Genomic DNA, 21,630 nt, shown 5'->3' on the forward strand with positions numbered 1-21,630 from the left:
GGAGAAGAGGTGGGAACAGAGGAAGAGGAAGGAAGGAGGACCAGGGGAGGAACCAGAGCCTCTCTCCCCTCTTCCAGATGCCATCGGGGTAAGAACTTGGCACTCAACCTCCTTGTGGCCTCCGCCATTTTACAGTTGCCTCCCGTAGCCACTGGGAGTGGCAATGAGGTCCTTGGAATCTGCTCCTTACTGGTTGTATCATGAGGAGCAGAGGGTGTGGAGCAGAGGAGGTGAAGAGCACACTGTCCTCAGCTCACATTGGAGGGGATTGGCACCCACCAAAGCAGGTTGGGAGGAGGAGCTGGGACAGAGCCAGGGGTGCAGGATACCCTGAGAAACCTGGCCTGGGAGAAGTAGATCGCTCTGCCTCTCATTCCACCATTCCCTCCTTCATTTCAACCGTTCTCCATGAGGATGGCACAGAAGTGATGCCAACAGCCTCCAAAGGGGGGCTTCTGTGGTTCAGAACCCAGCTTTGTCCCTTGTGAGCTGTTTGCCCTAGGGCAACCACTTAAACCTCTCTGGGCCTCAATTTTCTTCTCGGAAAAATGGGATTGATTCTAATAGGACCTACTTCCGTTTGTCTTTCTAGAATAGTCGAGGCCACGTGCACTTGGGCTGCTGAAGAGAGCTTTGTAATAAACTTGAAGTGTCATTACCTGTTATAACTAAAAATGCATATGTGTGTTGAGGCGGGAGTTGTGTCCAAATAGATTAAGAGTCCTTGTGCCTTTTAGGACTCTGGGTCCTTGAATATGCTGTTCCCTCTCCCTAGAACACCCTTCCACCCCTTGCCAAATTGCTTTTGTTCTATCCTTCGTGTCTTGGGGTAGATGCCCCTTATTTGAGAAGTGTTCCCCGACCCTGCAGGCTGGGGCCCTCACAGCCCCTGTGCCGCACCCCCCAACTCATCGTGGTCCCTCCCCCGCACCGGACTGGGAGCCCCATGCAGGCGGGGGGCTGGGTCCATCTCGGTCACTGCTGCGTCTAGGCTGCCCAGCAAAGACCTAGGTGAGTGGGTGGCCAAAGCATATTTTTGTAGGGACAGTTGGAGTTGTGACCCACACTGGGGAGGTGGAGGCCAGCAGAAAGCAGAATTCAAAGTGAGAGCCGTTTAAAAACGGTGCAGGAGTGAGCTGCCAGGTGTGTGGCCCTGGGCAAACCATGTTCTCTTTCACAGACTCAGTTTCTTCCTCCGGAAAATGGGGGTATCGCGCAGGAGCCTGGCTCAAGCTGCAAGGAGCTCGTGCGGAAAGAATGTGGCCTGGCGCCTGGCACAGCGTCTGTGCTCAGGAGTCGTGCCGGTGGCTGTTGCCCTCCCTGACTCCAACCCCCCACCCCCAAGCCTCAGTTTCTCCATTTGGCCACACTGCCCCTTAGACAACACAGAAGGACATGCCTGGATGGGCGGGAGGAGGCCTTTGCTGGTGCTTACTTGGAGTAGCAGCCAAGCAGGGCCAAGGAGTCTGGCACAGGCTGGTCTTGCCAAGCTTGGCAGTGCCCAGCCTCCCTGAAGGCGGCTGGAGAAGGGCCCAGGCCTGGCTGTTGGGGGACTGAGGAAGCTGGGATGAAGCTGAGGCCCCTTCTCGGAGGGGGCAGGTTCTAATCAGGGGGGCAAGGACTTTATGTACACTTTTTAAGCACCTACTGGATGCCAGACCAGGCCTTTGCCCATGCTGTTCTAGCTGCCAGGATCACTTTTCCTTTTCACGGTGCTGATTCCTGCCCTTTCTGCTCTCAGTAGAGAAGACACCACCTCCAGGAAGCCTCCCACATTTCTGGGTTATGGCAAGCACTTCCCTTTGGGCTAACACGGTGCCAGAGCTTCCTCCTCACGGCTCTGATCACCCAGTATTCTAGCCGGGCTGTGGACAGGTCACTTAGTCATTCGACAAATACCAACAGAGCACTTAGTGTCAGGCACTGTGTTAGCGTCGCCCATGCTTCGGGAGCCCTGCGGGGCCCATTGCTACTGCTGTCCCCACTGTACAGATGAGAAAACTGAGGCTCGGGAAGGGTTATTGGTGGAAGCCATGTGGCCTGAGTCCTGGAGCATAGCAAGGCCTCAGTGAGAGCTGGTTTCTATCCCCAGGGACGGTGAGCTCACTCCCTCCCCTGGCAGCCTGGTTTCGAGAAAAGTCATCTGTCCCATGACCGGGGATGTGCCTGCTTCCCTGTGGTGCCTGTGATCTTGAAGGAGGCTCAAGCTAGAGGCGAGAGGATTCTTTCTCTTTCTTTCTTTCTTTCTTTCTTTCTTTCTTTCTTTCTTTCTTTCTCTCCTTTAACAAACACGTAAGCCAGCTTCCACAGTGTCCAAGTGACAGGCAGTGCTGGCCTTAATATCTGTTCTCCCCTCTTCCATAGGAATAGAACCTCAGGTTTTCAGTGGGACTGTTGGCCACTCAGAATAAAGACTACATTTCCCAGTGTCCTTTTTGGCAAGTGTGGCCACATGGCTCGGTTCTGGCCAATGGGGTGTGAGCAGAAGTGGTATACGGGATTTCTGGGATGTGTCCTTAGAAGGAAGTGGGGAGCCCTTCCTCACCCTTTCCTCCTCATTGACTGGAATGCAGATGTGATAGCAGGAGCTCAAGCAGCTGTATTGTCCCATGAGAAGGTGACCACTTGCTAAGGATATGGAGCAATAATATAGAAGGAGCCTGGGCCCTGGACACCATAGAGCCTCCATGCCATACCTGCACTGACTCTTCATATGCATGAGCCCCATGTGCTTAATATGCTCTGGTTGAGTCTTGTATCCCACCACCAGCCCAATCCTGACTGCTACATCTGTCCCTCCCAGTCCACCTCTCCATTCTCACCCCCTCTCATGCCTACTGGACAGAGAGGTCTGTCCTTGCCTTGGCAGTGCCATAGACCATCCCCAGTGGCCAAAACAGGGTGCCCCGAATAGTGTAGCCTTTGTTTGTGGCATTATGCAAAGCTGGGAGCAAGGACCCTCAGAAACTGGGTGTGAGGTCCTCATCACAGAGCTGCAGCCCCTCAGGGATCATGTGCAAGGACCTCAGCCCACCTCTACACACATACATGCCCACATGTGCGCGCACACACACACACACACACACACCAGAGCCACGACCACGGGCCCATCCTTTGCCATCCTGACCAAGGGCCTATCCTTTGCCATCATCAATCCAAGAAGGGAGACCTTTTTCCTTAAGCCACCTCGAAGTTTCCCAGCTTTGTCATGAAGTGCAGACAGCAAAGCACAATTGAAAAACACTTTCATGGGGCGCCTGGGTGGCTCAGGCGTTAAGCGTCTGCCTTCGGCTCAGGTCATGGTCCCAGGGTCCTGGGATCGAGCCCCACATCGGGCTCCCTGCTTGGCGGGAAGCCTGCTTCTCCCTCTCCCACTCCCCCTGCTTGTGTTCCCTCTCTCGCTGTATCTCTCTCTGTCAAATAAATAAAAAATCTTTAAAAAAAAAAAAAGAAAAAGAAAAACACTTTCATATGTGTAACACAGGAAATCTTTGACTACACACACATATTCACTTGTGGACCTCCCAAGACCAAACTGTTGGGTCCAAATCCCACCATCACTCACCTGCTCTATGCCCCCAAGCAAGTGACTTGGCCTCTCTGGGCCACAATTGCCTCATCTGGAAAACAGACCTAGAAGTGCTGCTGAGAAGGATTTTCTCTGAGCTACTTAAAACCCCTCCAGTGGTTTTACTCAGCACCTTGGAATAAAAATCAAATTCCTTCTCCAAATTTACAAGGTCCTGTACCAACTTCCTCCGTCCCCTTCCTGCCCTCACCTCCTCCCTGTCCCCCTACCTCGCTCACTCTGCTCCAGCAACAAAGGCCTCCTTGCTACTGCTCCTCAAACGTGCCAGGCCTGGTGCTGCCCCAGGGCCTTTGCATGCACTGTTCCCTCAGCCTGGACTACTCTTCCTGCACACTCACCTCCTTCTTACAATTCCAGGGTCAGCAGTGTCAGATCCAGTGTTCCCTCCCTGACCTTCCTCATCATGCCTGGCACGTGGCCAAGCAACTGCCCCTCACTCATTGTCCGGAAGACCCCTTGATATGGCCCAACCCTTCTGAAGAAGCACCTTAACTACTCGCCATAAAATTAAGCCACATCTGAGCTGATCTCTGTATCCAGCTGCAAACTGGCAGGAGGCACAGGAGACTGAGGAACGTGTTAAATGGCACCAAAAGGACAAGCTGGGCAAAACCCAGGTGGGAGATGTCGCCACAGAGTATATGACCCCGCGGCTTCAACAAATAAATGGCAAGGCAAAAGTAAGAGAGCAGAGATGGGGAAGCTGTCGATTAAGACTTAGGAGACCACCAACGACTCTAGACTTTACCTTGGTCCTGACCCAGACAACATAAAGAAATGCGCCTCACAAGCGTCCACATTTCCGTGCGTCCGCTGGGTGGATATCTGATGCTATTAGGGAATTGTTATTTTGAACATAATACTGAAGTTTGTGGGTCTTTTTTTTAAGAGTCTTATCTTAAGGGAACCTGGGTGGCTTAATCAGTTAAGCACCTGACTCTTGATCTCAGCTCAGGTCTTGATCTCGGGTCGTGAGTTCAAGCCCCGCATTAAAAAAAGAGAGAGAGAAGAAAAGAAAAAATGAGTCTTATCTTAGAGCAGGGGCTGTCCCCCTTGGCACTGCTGACCTCGGGATTGGGTCATCATAGGCTATCCTGCATGCTGGTGGGGGGGGTTGAGCAGCATCCCAGCCCCTACCCCTTTGATGCCAGGAAACCCCCCCCCCCAGGGGCATGACAACCACAGATGTCTCCAGATATCACCCAGAGTCCTTTGGGGACAAAATCCCCAATCCAGGTGAGAACTGCTGCTTTAGAAACACCAAATGTTTACAGATGAAAACCATCTGGCATTTGCATCAGAACGACAACAGACGGAGGAGAGTGGAAGGGTGTATGAGTCGAGAGTGGCCCTGGATAGATAATTGTTGAATCTGAGTAATGGGTGCATATGGGGAAGATCATTATTCTATTCTCTCTACTTGGGTGTGTTTGACGTTTTCCACTATAAAAAGTGGCAATGATGGGGAAATTCAGATCAAAGCTGGAGGTGAGTTCACTGTAACGGATGTACCTTTCTTGGCGGGGACAGGTGAGCATGCTTTCCCCTTGCAGGGAAGCCAGGCGAGGGGTACATGGGAACTCTCTGTAGTTAGTACCTTTGCCACTTTTCTGTACATCTAAAATCAGTCCAAAGTAAAAATTTTATTTAAAAAAAAATGCTGAAATGCAGAATGAACAAGCCAAGCAGGGATGCGCAGCCCACGTGCCCAGGATCGGAACGGAGGTGCGGGGCGTCCCACACCACCGTTGGTGTGACGGACGACACAGCGGCCCTGGAGACACCCTCCCACCCCACCCCCCGCTCTCCTCACACCCGCGGACACTGGGAGCCAGCCTCGGGCTCGCGGGGATTTGCCAAATGGGTGGCCGCAGGGGCCAGAAGCCGGGTGGCCCCACAGCAGTCAGGGCGAGACTCCACTTTCAAACCCACTTTATTCTCTCTCGACTAGAAACACTCCGCATTTCCACCCTCCCCGGCCCGATCGTGGCCAGCCCGGGCGCCGCAGTGCCTCACAGGGGTTCTGGGGGCCTCTGGGAGGACACCGTGGCTTCGGCCACCCCCACGGACGTGCCACTGGAGTGGCCCTGCGAGCCGGCTCGGGCCAGCAGCTCCAGCCTCCGCGAGCGCAGCCGGGCCTGGATGGCCCAGATGGGGGGCCGGTGTCCGGGCAGCGAGGGGTCCTCGTCGCCCAAGCTGTTGATGGTGGAGTCGGAGCCATCTTCCGTGCCGGCCACCGACTGCTTGCACACGGGGCAGGAGCGCCGGGCGGCCTGCGAGAACCAGGGGTCGATGCATTTGCAGTGGTAGGTGTGGGAGCAGGGCAGGATCTTGAGCTGGTCGCCCTCCTCGTACTCATCCAGGCAGATGGCACACAGGTCGTTCCTCCGCGTGAAGGTGCGGACCTGCGCCTTCTGGCAGGCCTGCGGCTTGACCTCGGGCCCCCGGCTCCACCGGGCCTGGAGCCAGTTCCACAGCCGGCGGAGGACCAGGACCGCGGACGTGAGCAGGGCCAGGGCGCGGCCCAGCACCCAGGAGACGGCCAGCACGGGGTGGCAGTCCAGGTCGGGGCACGGCGGGTAGTCGGGCAGCAGGAGGACGTGGGCCGCCTTGTCGCAGCGCACGATGACCCGCAGGTCCTGCGAGGCCGCCTCGCCCACGAACACGGACGGGATGGCGATCTGGCGCCGCAGGTCCTCGTAGACGTGCGCCATGCGCACCAGATCGTCCGAGCGGACGTTGTGCACGATGGCTGCCTCGAAGCCGGCCCGCTGGGCGTGCAGCACCTTGAGGTCGAACGTGCAGTCGTATCGGCGGATCAGCACGATGGCGCCCAGCGAGCCGTTGCCCGGCTGCGGGCCCTCGATGGGGTGGCACGCGTTGGCGGGCTTGGCCTCCATCAGGTAGCCCCGCACGCCCTCGGGGGCCAGGGGCACCCCGAACAGGGCCGGCAAATCCGCAAAGTCCACGGCGCTGGCGTTGCCGTCCAGCACGGCCCGCACCACGGCCTCCGAGCGCGCCAGCAGCGCCAGCAGGATCAGCGAGGCCTTGACGGCCGCCGGGGCCCCGGCTGGCTGCTGCCGCCGCCCCATGGCCACCGCCCCCCTCTCCTCCCCCTCCTCCGGCTGCTGCGTGGAGCTAGGTCCCGCTGGGGACAGCAGACGGGAGGCCTTCGGGCATCTCCAGGGCCTCCCGGGGGGTCCGTGGCCGAGATGGGCAGGGAGGTGAGCTCGAATGGGGAGCTCAGAGGCAGGGAAGCGGGACAGCTGGGACCAGGGCGTCCCTAGGCAGACGCTGCTCCCGGCGGCAGCCCCGTGTGCATCGTGTCCTTGAAGGCCGTCTCAGGAGCCACTGACCTACCCGGGCGGCCTTGCTGGTGGATGACGCTGAGGCCAGGAACCCCCAGGGTTCTAGATGCCCCAGGCCTCTGTGACATCGTCCTGTTCCATCTTGTCCCCAGGAGCCCCCAGTTGCCTAGGGCTGTGGCCAGGACAGAATTCCTGGGTCTCTGACCCGGGTGCCCTAGCAGCCTCTGGGAAAACTTGTGGAACGCTCAGAGCATCCCCAGTTCCTGGACCTCATAAGGCTCAGGGGTGCCACAAAGTGGGCTGATGGCCACCAGTGGCACGGATCCAGCACGTATAACTCTTACTCCAGAGCATCATCTCCCAAAGACTCCCAGAGACCCACCAAGAGAGGTGCCAATGTCACCCCCTTTTGAGATACCCAGAAGGACCCAGACTAGTTCAGGGCACCCTTCCCCCATGAGGTCGGTTCTTGAAACCCAAATTCCAAACCTACTCCCTCTCTCCGCCTCTAGTCACTCTGTTCCAGCCACACGGGCCTCCTTGCCATTCTTACAACACACCAGGCCACACCAGGCCTGGTCCTGCCCCAGGGCCTTTGCACAGGCTGTGCCCTCTGCCTGAAATGCCCTTTCTCCAGGGGCCAGCTCTTTCTCAGGACATTGGTCTGAGTTCATATGTCCTCAGAGTCTAACTAGATTTGATTTGGGGGGAGAGAGGTGCCCAGGTCAGGGTGGAGCTGGTAGGAGTGGGTAGTCCCTATCCTCTAGCCTCACTGCCCAGTGGGCCTCCAGTCCTGCCCCAGCTTTATCCTCCCACCTCAGTGCCTCCTCTCCAGCCCCGTCCCCAGCTGTCCCCCCCATCCTCAGCCACAGCCTTGGGTATCAGCCTCACGTCCTCCCCACTTCTCATCCCCCAAGCCTCCCACCCTGAGTCTGCCCCCTGCTGGGCTAGGCAGCCTGCTTACATCTGGATTGCTGGGTCTGCCATTCACAAGCTGCGTGACACCAGGTAAACCATTCAACCTCTCTGGGCCCCAGACTCCAGATCTGTAAAATAGACATAATGATGAGGAACCCATCTTACAAGATGGGTGGGGTGAGAAGTGAATGAGGCAACGCATGATCGGCGCTCAGCGGCGGGTCTGACCTTTTCTCTCTCCCAGACCAGACCTGCCTCTGCTTTGAAATCCTTCTAGTCAGAGATTTTTCTAAAATCCCAATCCTCCCGACTCTCCCATCGCTACCCATTGCCCTCCAGATGCAGCCCACACCTCCCCTCTGTGGCCCACAAGCCCCCCATGCCCGCCATGATGGTCAAGACCCTGCCAGTCTCTTAAGCCCGAGGCTTTTCAATGCTGCGAACGCATCACGTGTCCTTGAACTCTAGAGCTTTGCAAATGCTGCTTCCAAGGCCAGGAACAGCATTCTGTCTCCTCAGTGGCACTTGGCCAGGCTGACCACTTACTCCAGGTTTTCTCGGTGGCCGAATGCCTCCCAGGGCAGCCCTCGCCTGCAATGGAGAAGAGACAGAGACACACGGGGAGAAGGTCAGGTGGTAACAGAAGCAGACATCGGAGTGACGGAGTGACGCATCCACGAGCCAAGGAGGGCTGAGGGAGGCCGGCCGCCAGAAGCCCCAGGCCCGGGGTGGGGGACGGGGCGGGGGCAGGACATGGGGCAGATTCTCCCTCTGAGCCTTGAGAAGGAGCCAACCCTGCCAACACCTTGACTTTGGACTTCTGGCCACCAGAGCTGGGAGAGGATAAACTTCCGTTGTTTCGGGAGGCCCCCCCCTCCAGCCCCACCCCCGGTGGTGGTACATTGTGACAATGGCTTGTAGGCAAGGAATCTTCCCTGGAATCCTTGTCCCAGGTCTGTGTGAGCCATCCAGGGCAGGTGGCACCTAGCTGAGAGCGGAGGGTGAATAAGGATGAACTTGGTGTAGGAGGGCAGAGAACAGCATGCTGGGAATGTGACCAGAGAGTGAGAAGGTCCTGAGGTGCAGAAGGGAGGGGGGAGAGGGAGGGAGGGAGAGGGAGAGAGAGAAGGGAAGGAGGGAGGGGGGAGAGGAAGAGAAGGTGGGGGAGGAAGGGGGAAGGGAGGGAGGAGGGGGAAGGGAGAGTGGGAGGGGGAGGGATGGAGGGAGAGAGAAGGGAAGGATGGGGAGGGAAGGGGAGGGATGGAGGGGTAAAGGGAGGGAAGGGGAGGGAGAACAGGCAAGCTGAGTGTCTGGAAAGAGGGTCTGACCCAAGGACAGGAGAGGGGTGTGCAAGGCCACAGAGGACGGGAGCCACAGGAAAGTTGAGAGGCAGGGCATCGTCTCATTGTTTTTCCCATTTCCACTCTCTATATTTCTGGGCTGCTTGGCTCTTTTGTGATGGGAACAAATTCACTTATTACTCCTGAAATAAAAAGCAATTAGTGTTTCAGAAAGAGGCCTCTGGTTGCTGGCTGGAGGGTGTGGACTGGAGAGGGAGAGGGGGCCAGGAAGCCACGGAGGGGACAGGGACAGAGACTCAGGGAAGGGGCTGAGAGGGGACAGAGAGTGACTCAGAGGGAACAGCAGCCCTGAAAGAGTGAGTGAAGGACAGAGAAGGCGCTTGGGGCTGAGCAGTGGTCCCCTGCCGATGCTGTCCCTCTGGGGATTACCCCCAGAAGTCGCTGGTGCTGGTGCCTCTCATGTCTTTCAAGCAACTGCAAATTTTCCTAAGGGACGGTCCTTGGCCCGCTGGAATTTTAAAACATCAGTGTCTTTGTATTCTGCAAGTCCCATCTCTTTGTGGCAAGAGATTTGGGGTTTTTATTTTATGACTCCCATCAAGTTTCTAAAGGAGGACAACAGGAGAGTTGATATTTAGGGAGTATTTGCTAAATAAAGGAGCAACGGATGGTTATAGGGGAAAAGATGGAGAAAGAGGTTCTCCAAAGACAGCCGTTGATAATGGGGTGTCTTGATTTCCTAGGGTTGCTGTAACAAAGTGCCATGAACTGGGTGGCTGAGAGCTTTAGAAATGTATTTTTTCAAAGTTCTGGAGACCAGAAGTCCAAGATCAAGGTGTCGGCAGCGTGGGCCCCCCTCTGAGGGCTCCTCTGGCTACTAGAACCTTCTTGGCCCACGTGCTGGTAACCTGGGGTGAGCCAGCCAATGAACACCCCTGGGGGCGGCCAGGGACCCACAGCCGGTGGGACCATAACTCGCTCCTCCAGTGAAATGACTCTGGGGGCACATGTCCTTACCACCTCCCAGAGGACCCCAGTGGGACTGAGCCCCAACTGCCCCCCTGACAATGTGCTTGACCGTGCTGCTTTTAAGTTGCCCTGCCTTTCCTGTCTCTGACCACCACCGCCCCGGCTCCTCTCCCAGTTTTTTCCGAAATCACTGCCAAAATAAGTAATCTTGATTCAAATTCTTGTCTCAGGGTCTGCTTCTGGGGGAGCCGACACTAAGATGCTGCCTGAGAATAGAGGCAATGTATAAGAAAGCAGAACAAAGTGACGGAGAGAGACCCAGGTTCTAAAAACATCAGCACCTGGATCTAGCTGAGCCTGAAGGCCACACAACACCTGTACCACCATTAGATGAACTAATACATTCCTTTTTTGCTTAAAAGGGGGTTTCTGTGTCCACACAACTAACCTGAAGGGACACTGGGCACAATTGTAAGCCTGATTTTCACCCACATTCCCCCACACACACACTGTTTGTAGGGGGAGCCTCGTTCAGTGGTGCTGGCGGGGATACACTGAAGATGTCTGGCTCCTCAGGCTGTTAGACATAAGACACATATCAGATGGGGGATGGGATGTGTCCTGTGGCCATAACTTCTCGGAGCTCAAAGTCATGTCTCCTTCCCTCCTTCCCCCAGTGCATCTCCTGGGGCATTCAGTGTTAAACTCGTGCATACATGAGTAGGTATGCAGTGCACACACACCCCGGATCGGATTGCAATCCAGGAGACCATGTGGCCCCCCGGGGCTGGGGCTGGGGCTGGGGGGAGGAGATGGAGGTGTGCGAGGGGTCAGTGATAAGTTGCCAGTGAATCGTTCACCTGCAGCCTGACCTGGGCCCCTCTGTCTCTCTGTTTCTCCTCTCTGTGCATCTCTATGCCTGTCTCCTTCTGAATCTCTGACTCTCTCTCTCTCCCCCCTCCTTCTCTATCTTTCCGTTTCTGGGTGAGCATCTCTTTTTGTCTTTGCCTCTATCCCTGTTCCCCGACTCTGTCTCTGTCTGTCCCTGTCTCTCTATGTATGTCTCTCTTTGTCCATGTCACTGCATCCCTGTCTCCTTTTGTGTTTCTCTTGGACTTACTCTCTCTTGCCTGTCATGTTTCCCTCCGTGGCCTCCGTGTCTGTCCTTTAGGCCTATGTTTATCTGTGTTGGCCTCTGTTTCCCCCTCTCTTTCTCTCTCCCCCCACCCCTCAGCCCTACACCTGGCCCACAGTAGATACACAGTGGATTTTGTCAGCTTCAAGGCCAAAGACACACCTCTGTGGACCTGAACGAGCCTGACATGGTGAGGGACGAGCTGGACTTTCGGCAACGGGGTTTGGTGCAGCTCTTCTGGAAGTCTAAAATTATTTCCAAACAAAACATTTAAAAAACTCAAACAGCCTTAAGGAAAAGAAGAGGAAGAGGGAGGAGGAGGAGCAGGGGGAGAGAAGGGGGAGGAGGAGGAAGCCTCAGAGGGAGATGGTGGCTGGCAGAGACGGTGGTCAGGGAAGTCCTCTCCGAGTGGCTCGGCATTTAACCCAAGACTTGAAGGGTGACGCGGAGTTGGCAGAAGGAGACAGGGTGGGGAAGACCAGAGTTCTAAGGGGCAGGAAGAACATGAGCAAATGTCCTGTGGCAGGAGGGGTCTGGTGTGTCTGAGGACAAGTGAGGTAACTGCCTTGAGTATGGAGGGTCTTGCAGACAGAGATGAACATTGTGCCTTTTGTGGTAACCTCAATGCAAAGCCTGGCCCTTGAGACAAGGATTCGGGTACAAGGACTTTACGTGGAAAGTGATTCCAGGAAGGGAGCGGGAAAGTGAGAGAGGCATGGGAAGGAGCCCAAAAGGGGGGCTTTCGTGAGCAGGTGACTGTGGTGAGCAGAGGGGGCTCAGTCCCGTTGGGGACTTCTGGGGGACAGTGTAGAGCTTGCATCTCAGAAATGTGTCACTCAAGGGATGAAGGAGTGGGGGTATTTATGCACCAGCTCCTGCAAGTCACTAGTTGGAGGCTACCAGAGGGAAGAAGAACGTGATTCTGTGATGCTTCCAGCCTGCATGGGTGTGAGCAAAGCAGGCTCGGGTGGAGAGCTGGAGCGGGGGTGCTAGCCAACAGCATGGGGAGCTGGTGAGGGCCCAGGGGGTCCGGGAAGGCCATCAGTGGCATCAGTCACGGGGCCTCTCAAGCTGCGCTAACCAACATGGCAGCCACTCGCTACATGTGGCTATTTAAATTCACTTCAATGAAGCAAATTTTTTTTTTAAGATTTTATTTTTAAGTCATCTCTACACCCAACGTGGGGCTCACGACCCCGAGATCAAGATCAAGAGATCAAGATCAACTCACAACCCCGAGATCAAGAATCTCACGCTCCACCAACTGAGCCAGCCAGGCTCCCCCTCAATGAAGTGAAATTTAACAGTTCAGTTCCTGACTCACACTCGCCACAATTCAAGTGCTCTTTAGCCACATGGGGGTGACGGTGTTGGGGGGTACAGGTCTAGAACATTCCATCATCACAAAAAAATTCTACTGGACGGCCCTGCCCTGGGGAATGTCAAGCAAGAGAGGGACACAATCTGATTGAGGGTCTAGGAAAAATCCCTCTGGATGCTGAGGAAAAACAGCCGGTTGGGGTTAACGATGGAATCTGAGAGCCTAGGGAGGAAGCAGGACCAGGCATCCGGGCTGGAGGGAGCAGAGGCTTGGACCAGTGCAGTAGCTGGCAAGGGCGGAGCAGAGCTGTTTGGAAGTAGCATCACCAGAGAGTCTTGACCATTTGAACATAAGATGGGGAAGAGGAGGTGAATCTGGACTCTGCTGTGAGCCCCAGGTGGAGGTAGGACGGCCTGGGACCAGGGAGAGGAAGCCAGTTCAGGGACGAACACTGAGTTTTGTCCGGGCCCTGTGGGGCCTGAGGGGTCAGGGAGAAATCCAGGGGGACGCCCCGTTGGCAAGTGGACTGTGATGGCAGCAGCCTAGGCCGACCCAGGAATGTGGGCCCACGGGGCACTTGGGCCACAAGCCCAGCCGCCAACCACTGGGCCGTGATGTCACTTGTCAGGCGGACGCAGAGCCGCGTCCCCGGGCTCCCAGGCACAGCTTGCCTAAAAGCTAACAAGTTTTGCCTCCAAATGGTTGCGGGGTGTGCGTGTGTGTATGTGTGTATTTAATTCTGGAATGAATTTAATTCTAATTCCGCCGACTTTGGGGATGGGAAACAGCTGTCTTAATGAGTTAAACAGTGGGTTTAAAATAGCGAGCATCTGTTCGCCGTCTGAGCCAGCACCCGCCGAGGCCGCTCTGAGGCTCTGAGCTCACAGTTCAGGGGCCCTGGTGGCGGCTCTCGGGGATGGTGCGGAGTGTGGCCCAGGATGCGGGTTCGGATCCACCCGCGCCCCTTCTCCCCCAGGATTTCTGCTGCTCTCTCCGTACAGAGGAGGCTGTTTGCCCACGACACTGAGTGGCACCCCATGCCGGGACTGCAGCTGTCAGGTGGGTCCCACGGGGGTGACAGATCTTGAGCACAGACCCCTGGGCTTCACGCGCTTCCTGGCTGTGTGGCCTGAGTCACTCTGTGCCTCAGTGTCCTCGGTCTGTAAAGGGGGATGGGGGTAGTAACTCACGCAGGGAGTTGGAAAAAAGTTTAGATGAGCTACCACACATTAAATGAATGCCTGGAGCGGTGCCTGGTAGACAGTAAGCGCTATGTAAATGCATAATGAGGGTTTTTTTTTTTAAGTAAATAAATATAGAATAGAATTTCAAAGAGCAAAGAGGGCTAGGTAGAGGAGGTAACAGGGTGATGGATGACACAGACGGGACTGTGTGGGGCTGACGTGGTTGGGGAAGTCAGGGAGGTGAGCCTGCCAGGCAGGGAGAATAGCAGCAGGTGCAAAGGCCCTGAGGCAGGACTGTCCACAAATAGCACGGAGGCCAGCGTGGCTGGAACAGAAGGAGAAGGGCCACAATTCAGACCAGGCTTCAGTTGCATTAAAGGGGATTAAGCTTTATCCCAAAGGTACTAAGGGGCCACTGCAGGCTTCAGGTGGGGGTGGGGAGTGAGATCTGATTGGCAGCCAGACTTATGGCTCTCATCTGGGCTTCTGTGTGCATTTATTGAGCATCTACCAGACCCCGGGGCCTCAGGGGATAATACCATGCAGAATTAGACTTGCTCACAGCCATGTGGAGAGAAAGGGAGACACTGGATATGCCCACATGCTTCCATCCCAGCTCGACACAGTGCAGCCCATGGGTGACGCTCTGGGCACAGACGGCCCTGGGGTTGAGCCCCAGCTCTGCCACTCCCCACTGTATGATCTGTCCTCAGTTTCCCCTTCTTGTCACTGAGTTGTCTCATGGATAGAACAAGATCCACGCCTAGACCTTCCCATGCACCGGCATCGTGTTCCAAATGCTTAGCCCTAATCTCTTAAAAAGTGAACCACACACCGACCATATGACCCAGCATTTCCACCCCTAGGGATTTACACAAGAGAAACCGGAGCCCCCATCCACCCAAAGACTTGCACCCTCGTGGTCAGAGCAGCGGTATCCCTAATAGCCCAAACTGGAGGCCACCCAAGTGTCCACCAACAGGTGAATGAATAAATAAGCTGGGGTTCATGCAAAGCATGGAACATTCCTCAGCCATAAAAAGAAACAAAGCACTCCAACACATGACACACAAACAAATCCCAAAATCGTTATGCTGGACCAAAGGAGCTGGACACAAAAGGTGCACACTTTAGGACAGCTAGAAAATGCAAACTAATTTATAATGACCGAAAGCAGATGGGTGGTTGCCTGGAAAGGGGGAGGGGGTGGGGGTGAGGGGGAGAGCAGGGAGGATCTACTGGGGGAACCAAGGGAACTTTGGGGGTGACAGATGTGTTCACTGTCCTGATGGTTTTACAAATGTGGGGGGCGGGGTGTGTGAGAGAGAGAGAGAGAGAGAGAATGCCTCCAATATGCGCACCTCCGATATTTGCAGTTTACTGCTTACCAGCTATACCTTCCATAAAGCCATAAAAACAAAATGAAATAACCACAGAACATTCACTTAGCCCAGCACCCAGGGTGCAAGGGGGTTCCGGCTGGGCTGGGGACATCACAACTGTCATGGGCAACGGGCATGGGGGGACGGGGCATCTCAGAAGGAGTTGGCCCAGGGCCACCAGCTTGCGCCCAGTCCTCCTCTGCACCCCCTCTGCCCAGGGAAGGAGCCTGGGCCTCGCCAGCCTGCACTTCACCCAGGGCCGCAGAAAGTAATTTCTTACCGTACTGCTCTCTGCCAACAAGACACAAGATTAATTACAGCCACAAACACACTGGGCACCACCTAAATATTTCATAGATCTGTGTGTGTGTTCACACGCACGCACACACACACGGAGCCAGGGGGCTGACTCTGGTTTTGTTTTTTTTTTTTATATTCTGCTTTTCCTGTATAAAGGAGGCTGCAGGTGGACAAATCGGGGGACTCTCCCACCAGTGACCTCTTCTCTCCTGTCTGTCTTTCAGCTGTCCTTGCCACAGGGGTCTCGAGGGGATGGGGAGCCTTCGGCCCAGGGTTCGATGAAGGGGATCAGTTCCTCTGGGGCCCTCTGTGCGAGACAGCACCATGCTGGTGGATGGAGGAGGGGGCAAGTGGGGGGGTCTTGGCCATGACCTTGCTCTTGGGGAAAACTAGAGGCCCCTGTGTCGTTAGGGAAAGTGGCCAAGAGCCCCCTCCCCCTTCCGAAAGGACCAATCAACACGCATTTCTCAGTGTGACCGAAGGTCTCTGGGGCTCCGAGGGTGGCAGGTTAGGGTGCAGACAGGGTCAGAGACCCAGCGCCAGTGCAACCCCCACGATTCCTTGGCTGTGTAACCTCGGGTGAGCGCCTTCCCCTCTCTGGGTCTCGGCTTCCCTACCTGTAGGATGGGGATAATGGCAGTTTCGTATGTCACAGGGCTACCGTGAGGCCTAAATTAGATCTAAAATCCTTATAAAAGTTCTCAGGGTACATCCAAAGATACACAGTTGATGCTCAGTCAACGTAGCTATCACGGGGTAGGTGTTATTACTGTTTGTTGAGCTCTGGGCCCTGTCCTGGGAGCTGGGGATGGAACAGCAAAGGAGACAGTCCCTGCTCTTATAGCCAGCCCCATGCTCAGACTTTATTTCTTTTTCTTTCATGTGTGCACTTTATATATGGAGGCTCACAGGGACTCAGTGCAGAATGTGGACAAAGGAACTCAAAGATGCCTCAACAATCCCAATGGCTCTTCTTTTTGCTGATAGGGAAACTGAGGCCCAGTGAGGGGCAGGGAGGGCTCCCAGGCCTCCACCTCCGAGCGCAGCCCTCCAGCCTCAAGAGGGACTCCACATTTTACCAGTCATGGCCCTGCCTGTCTTCAGCACTGCGGCCGCAGGAGCTGCCTGCCAGCAATTTACTAAATGTGACAGCGTCTTGGCCCCGATGGTATAGCCTGAGCCGGTGGCATCTGCAGGCCTGTCACCTCCCATTCCGGGGCTGAGTAATGGACCGAGGGAGCGAGAGTCGGGCATTTACCGTTTGCCAGAGCCCAGCTGCCCAAGTGCTTCTAAAGCAGACTTAGGGGACAGCTAGGGACTCTCACCGACCCCAAGGATGGACAGATCAGGACCCCACTAGACAGATTTGGAAACCTGAGGAAGGTCAGGAAAGGAGTCACGTGGGTATCTGGAGGAAGGGCATTGTTGGCAGAGGGTCTGCCCGTGCAAAGGTCCTGGGGCAGGACCGGGCCTGGTGTGTTCCAGAAACAGCCAGGAGGCCCCTGTGGCTGGAGCAGAGTGAGCAAGGAGGAGAGAGGGAGGAGGGGAGGACAGAGAGGAGACGGAGCAGGTTGTGCGGGGCCTTGGAGACCTCAGGGAGGATTTGGGCTTTTCCCCAAGGGAAATGGGAGCCCTTGGAGGGCTGTGGGCTGAGGAGGACAGGGCCTGACTCTGGTCTCACAGGCGCCCTCTGGTGGCTGTTGCAGGGAGGACAGACCATGGGGGGTCAGGGCAGGTGCCCCCATGGGTGACAGAGTCACATTAGTCAATGAAAGTGGAGGTGGGGGGGCAGATTTAGCCCAGATGATCTGGGAAGAAATCTAAAGAGGTGAGCTTTGAGTTCTAGGTGAGTGAGAAGCCACCGTGGAAAAATCTAGGGTAAGAAAGGGCACTCCAGGCAGAGGGCACAGCCAGGGCAAAGACCCTGAGAGAAGAACAAGCTTGGACTATGTGAAGAGGAGCACAGAGATGGAGTGAGGCTCGGGGAGGCGGGGGGGGGGGGACGTGGGAGGAGGGCTCAGTTCCCAACCTCACAGAGCCCTGTGGGCCCCAGTGAAGAGTTTGAATTTCAGTCAAAGGCAATGGGGAGCCATGGGAGACCTGTGAGCAGGGGAGGGACATAATATGATGGATGGTGTGGTAGGCAGAATACTATCCCCCCAAAGATGTCTTCATACTAATCCTTGGAACCTATGAATAAGGCACTTTACATGGTGTAGTGGGATAAATAGTGTTCCCGAAAATTCAGGTCCACCCAAAAGCTCAGAACGTGACCTTCTTTGCAAATAGGATCTGTAGATGCCATTAGTTAAGGACCTTGGCATGAAATCATCCTGGATCTAGGGTTGGCCCTAAATCCAATGACTGGTGTCCATATAAGAAGAGGAGAGAACATAGAGACAAGGAGAGAAGCGAGCAGCAGAGATGGGGGGACAGGGTCACCAGCCCAGGACCAGCTGGAGGAGGCAGGAAGGACCTGGAGGAGGCAGGAAGGACCCTCCCCTAGGGCCTTCGGAGGGAGCGCAGCCCTGCCCCCACCTTGATCTCGGACTTGGGGCCTCCGGAACAGAGAGAATAAATCTGTTGTTTTAAGCCACCCAGTCTGTTGGTACTTTGTCTCGGCAGCTCCAGGAAAAAGGAAATTTGCCAGTGTGACTAGATTAAGGATTTTGAGAAGAGCAAATGCTTTCCGTAGAGCCAGTAGAACCCAGTATGATCACCTGGGTCCTCGAGAGGGGGAGGCAGAGGGTGGGAGGCCCAGAGATGGGCAGACCCCGTGCTGCTGGCGGTGAATATGGAGGGGGTGCTGCGGGCCAGGACAAGGCGGGAGCCAGGTCTCCCGGGGCCCTGGGGAGCGGGGGAGCCAGCTCTGTCCACATCTGGATTTTTCGCCCCCTGAACCCAGTGTGGACTTCTGGCCTCCAGGAGTGTAAGATAATACACTTGTGTTGTTTAAGCCACTAAGTTTGAGGTCAATGGTTACAGCAACCATGGGGAGCTCATACAGATGGTTTTCATGGTTTCCACTTAAAAGGAGCAGAATCTGGGCCGATCTGGGCACAGGGCAGCTGCTCACGCCCAGCCCGACTCTCAGTCCTCTGGGGACCCGCTGATGGACCCCCAGGCCCACTGCGTTTCCTCTCCCCTGACACCCAGCAGATCTGCCTGCCCTGGGGCGGCTGCAGGAAGAGCCTCCCCCAGCCCCTTGCACGTATTACTGTTTTTCAGATCACAAGCACCTCACAGGTCCTCAGTCACCTTCAAACCGTGCGGACCAGTGGAAAACAGAGGTCGCACACTGTCAACCCGGGGGCCACATCCAGCCCCCAGATGCATCTTTTCCCATCAGGGCTTTTGTCTGGGTTTTAAAGTGAGTTGGCAACATCTGATCTGGAAGTTTCCTGCCAATGAGAATTGGGGCTTGCTTTGACGAATGAGGGAATCTGGCCACGTGGGGCCCATGTTTTCTTGTGGCAACAGTAGCCTGGTGCTGAGAGGTGCCGCCCCCTTTCATGGAGGCAGGGGCCTCCATCCCCCAGGGGAGCCCACTCAGCCCGCTAAAAGTCATCACCACCACACACTGACCGTGGGAGCCTTCTTCTGATTAAAAATATTAGTACTGGGGGACGCCTGGGTGGCTCGGTTGGTTAAGCGTCTGCCTTCGGCTCAGGTCATGATCCCGGGGTCCTGGGATCGAGCCCCGCATCAGGCTCCCTGCTCAGCGGGGAGTCTGCTTCTCCCTCTCCCTCTGCCTGCTGCTCCCCCTGCTTGTGCGCTCTCTCTCTCTCTCTGACAAATAAATAAAATAAAATAAATATTAATACTAGTTTGGTGGCTCCTCAGTAAGCTAAACATAACCTTACCATATGACCCTGCATTTCCACTCCTGGGTGTCTACCGAGAGGAATTGAAACTAGGTCTTCAAATAAAACCTTGCACAGAGATGTCCGTGGCAGCATTATTTATAGTAGCCAAAAGATGGAAAAGACCCGAATGGCCATCTGCTGATGAGTGGATACAGAAAACGTGGTCCATCACACTCTGGAATATTACTCAGTTGAGAACAGGAGCAAGGAACCCATACACTCTGTCCCGGGGACGGACCCTGAGCCCACGACGCTCAGGGAGGGAACCAGAGGCAGAAGGCCACACGGGGTGTGAGTCCACGTGGGTGACACGCCCAGAACAGGCTCATCCACAGACGGGAAGGGGGCACGTGGGTGTGAGCGGCTGGGGAGGGGATGGGAGGTGATCGTTAACAGGTACAGGGTCAGCCCTGAGGTGATGGAATGTTCTAGAACTAGACAGAGGTAGGAGTTGCACAACATTGTGAATGTACTAATTGCCACTAATGGTACATTTTGTGTTATGTGTCTTTCACCACGATGAAAAATAATTTTAAAATGTAAAAAAAATTAATATTTTGGGGTACTCAGTGTTCTTTTGGGGTGATGAAAAATGTTTCGGAACTAGAGAGAGGTAGGGCAACCTTGGGAATGTACTCCACTGCACTGGTTAATTTCACGTTGTGGTTAATTTCACCTGGATTTTTTTTTTTTTTTAGAATTTATTTTTTTTTTTTTAAAGATTTTATTTATTTGACAGAGAGAGCACAAGCAGAGGGAGAGGGAGAAGCAGGCTCCCTGCTGAGCAAGGAGCCCGATGTGGGGCTCGATCCCAGGACCCTGGGATCATGACCTGAGCCGAAGGCAGACGCTTAACCGACTGAGCCACCCAGGCGTCCCTCACCTGGATTTTTTTTCAAAAGTAATAGTAAAATAAAACCAAGTAAAATCCTGCTGCAACAACCTGCTTGCCTTGGGTGACCCCCATTGACAGGCTGGTGCAAATGCTTCCAGAACTTTCTCCTCCCATGTCATTGTTCTGCAGCTTCCTCTTGGCCCAGCCATGTGCCCCAGACATCAGTCACATCGGCTCACATAGCCAACCCCATCCTTTATCATGCATCATGCCTGCATAGTGTTCCTTCGTACAGGTCGCAGGGGCCGCCCACCCCCTGGTGGTGGGCTTCTGGTCGTTTCCAGTTATTTGTACTTCAGCGCTAAAGAAAGGTGATTGGACATGTCTCTCTATCGCTGTGGAAGGGGGGTAGAGGCCGAGTTTGGTTTATTTTGAGTTTCATTGGGTACTGCTGACATCTCCCACTGTCCCCCACATGTGTGAGGGTGTTTGATCCATGTCCCCCCCTTCTCCTCCCCTGTTCAAAAAAATCCTCCCAGGGCTCCCTAGTGCCCCTGAAACAATATTGGAAATCCTTCCTGCAGCCCAAAAGAACCCGTGCGATCTACCCCGTTTCCCCTCCTCCCTCTCTCTCCCCCTGGCTCACTCTGCTCCAGCCACGCAGGCCTCCTTGCTGTTTCTCCTTCATGCCAGGCACGGTCCTGCCCCAGGGCATTTGCACGCGCTAGACTCTCTGCCTGGATTTCTCTTCCCTGCCCACCCCCTTCTCCAAGCAAACTCCTCATTTTGCAAATCACAGCTCCAATGCCATTTCCTCGTTCCAAACGTATGGAGGGGAGAGAGGCAGGTGAGGTGTCTGAGAGGGAATGGGAGCCCGTCCAAGGGGAGAAGCCAGGCAGAGACCAGAGAGGAGGGGCTGGGGAGCTGGGCCGGGGCCAGGGTGTAGGGAGAGAGGGAACGGGAGGCCGAAAAGCCTGCTGGGGCTGGGTGGGGACAGCTGGCCCCTGTCGTGTGGAGCCCCCCACCCCCTACCAACGTGCTAGCTCTCACACATCAACACTCGCCAGAGATGCGGGAAATATTTTCTCTCCGACTGACACTTTTGGCAAAATACAATTGCTCCAGCTTTTTCTGTGCAAAAAACATGTCCATCAAAACCGTCCCCGCAGTGCCTGCAGGAAAAGGAGGCCGCTGGATTTGGTCCGGGGACTGCAAGAAGGGCTCCGGGGAGAGGGAGATGCAGCTGCCTTGTCTCTGTCTGCAGTTGGAGGGCGACATAAAAACAGTAAGAATAATAGTAAAAGAGTGGCTCGCTGAGCACTCGGTCAGGGCCAGATGCTCCCCTATCTGCCTTCTCCGTGTGCCTGAACACCTCCACGGTGGTTATGATCCCCATTTTTCAGATGAGGACGCTGAGCCTGGAGAGGGAAAGACACATCCCCAAGATCACACACAGCAGAGTCAAGATTTGAACCCAGACCCCACTCCATTTCCGCAAGGATGCCTGAAGAGCTCCTTCCCA

General features: G+C 55.2%; 2 protein-coding genes across 2 annotated transcripts in view; one reads left to right on the forward strand and one right to left on the reverse strand.

Moving 5' to 3' along the window:
- Positions 1-206: 206 nt before the first annotated feature.
- Positions 207-21,630, forward strand: part of RPL36 (ribosomal protein L36) — a 168,492-nt gene continuing 147,068 nt past the window's right edge. Inside the window, exon 1 of the mRNA XM_081806229.1 lies at positions 207-214. The gene's annotated coding sequence lies outside the window, so the exon portion shown is untranslated. The remainder of the gene's footprint in view (positions 215-21,630) is intronic.
- Positions 5,602-7,254, reverse strand: ZNRF4 (zinc and ring finger 4). The gene is given in 3 exon segments (XM_081805245.1): positions 5,602-6,926; positions 6,929-7,069; positions 7,242-7,254. Coding segments are annotated over 3 exon segments (1,479 nt in total).

Source organism: Leptonychotes weddellii, chromosome 1, assembly GCF_054177405.1.
Source record: "Leptonychotes weddellii isolate Sample4059 chromosome 1, ASM5417740v2, whole genome shotgun sequence".
In the NCBI taxonomy this organism is placed as follows: domain Eukaryota; kingdom Metazoa; phylum Chordata; class Mammalia; order Carnivora; family Phocidae; genus Leptonychotes; species Leptonychotes weddellii.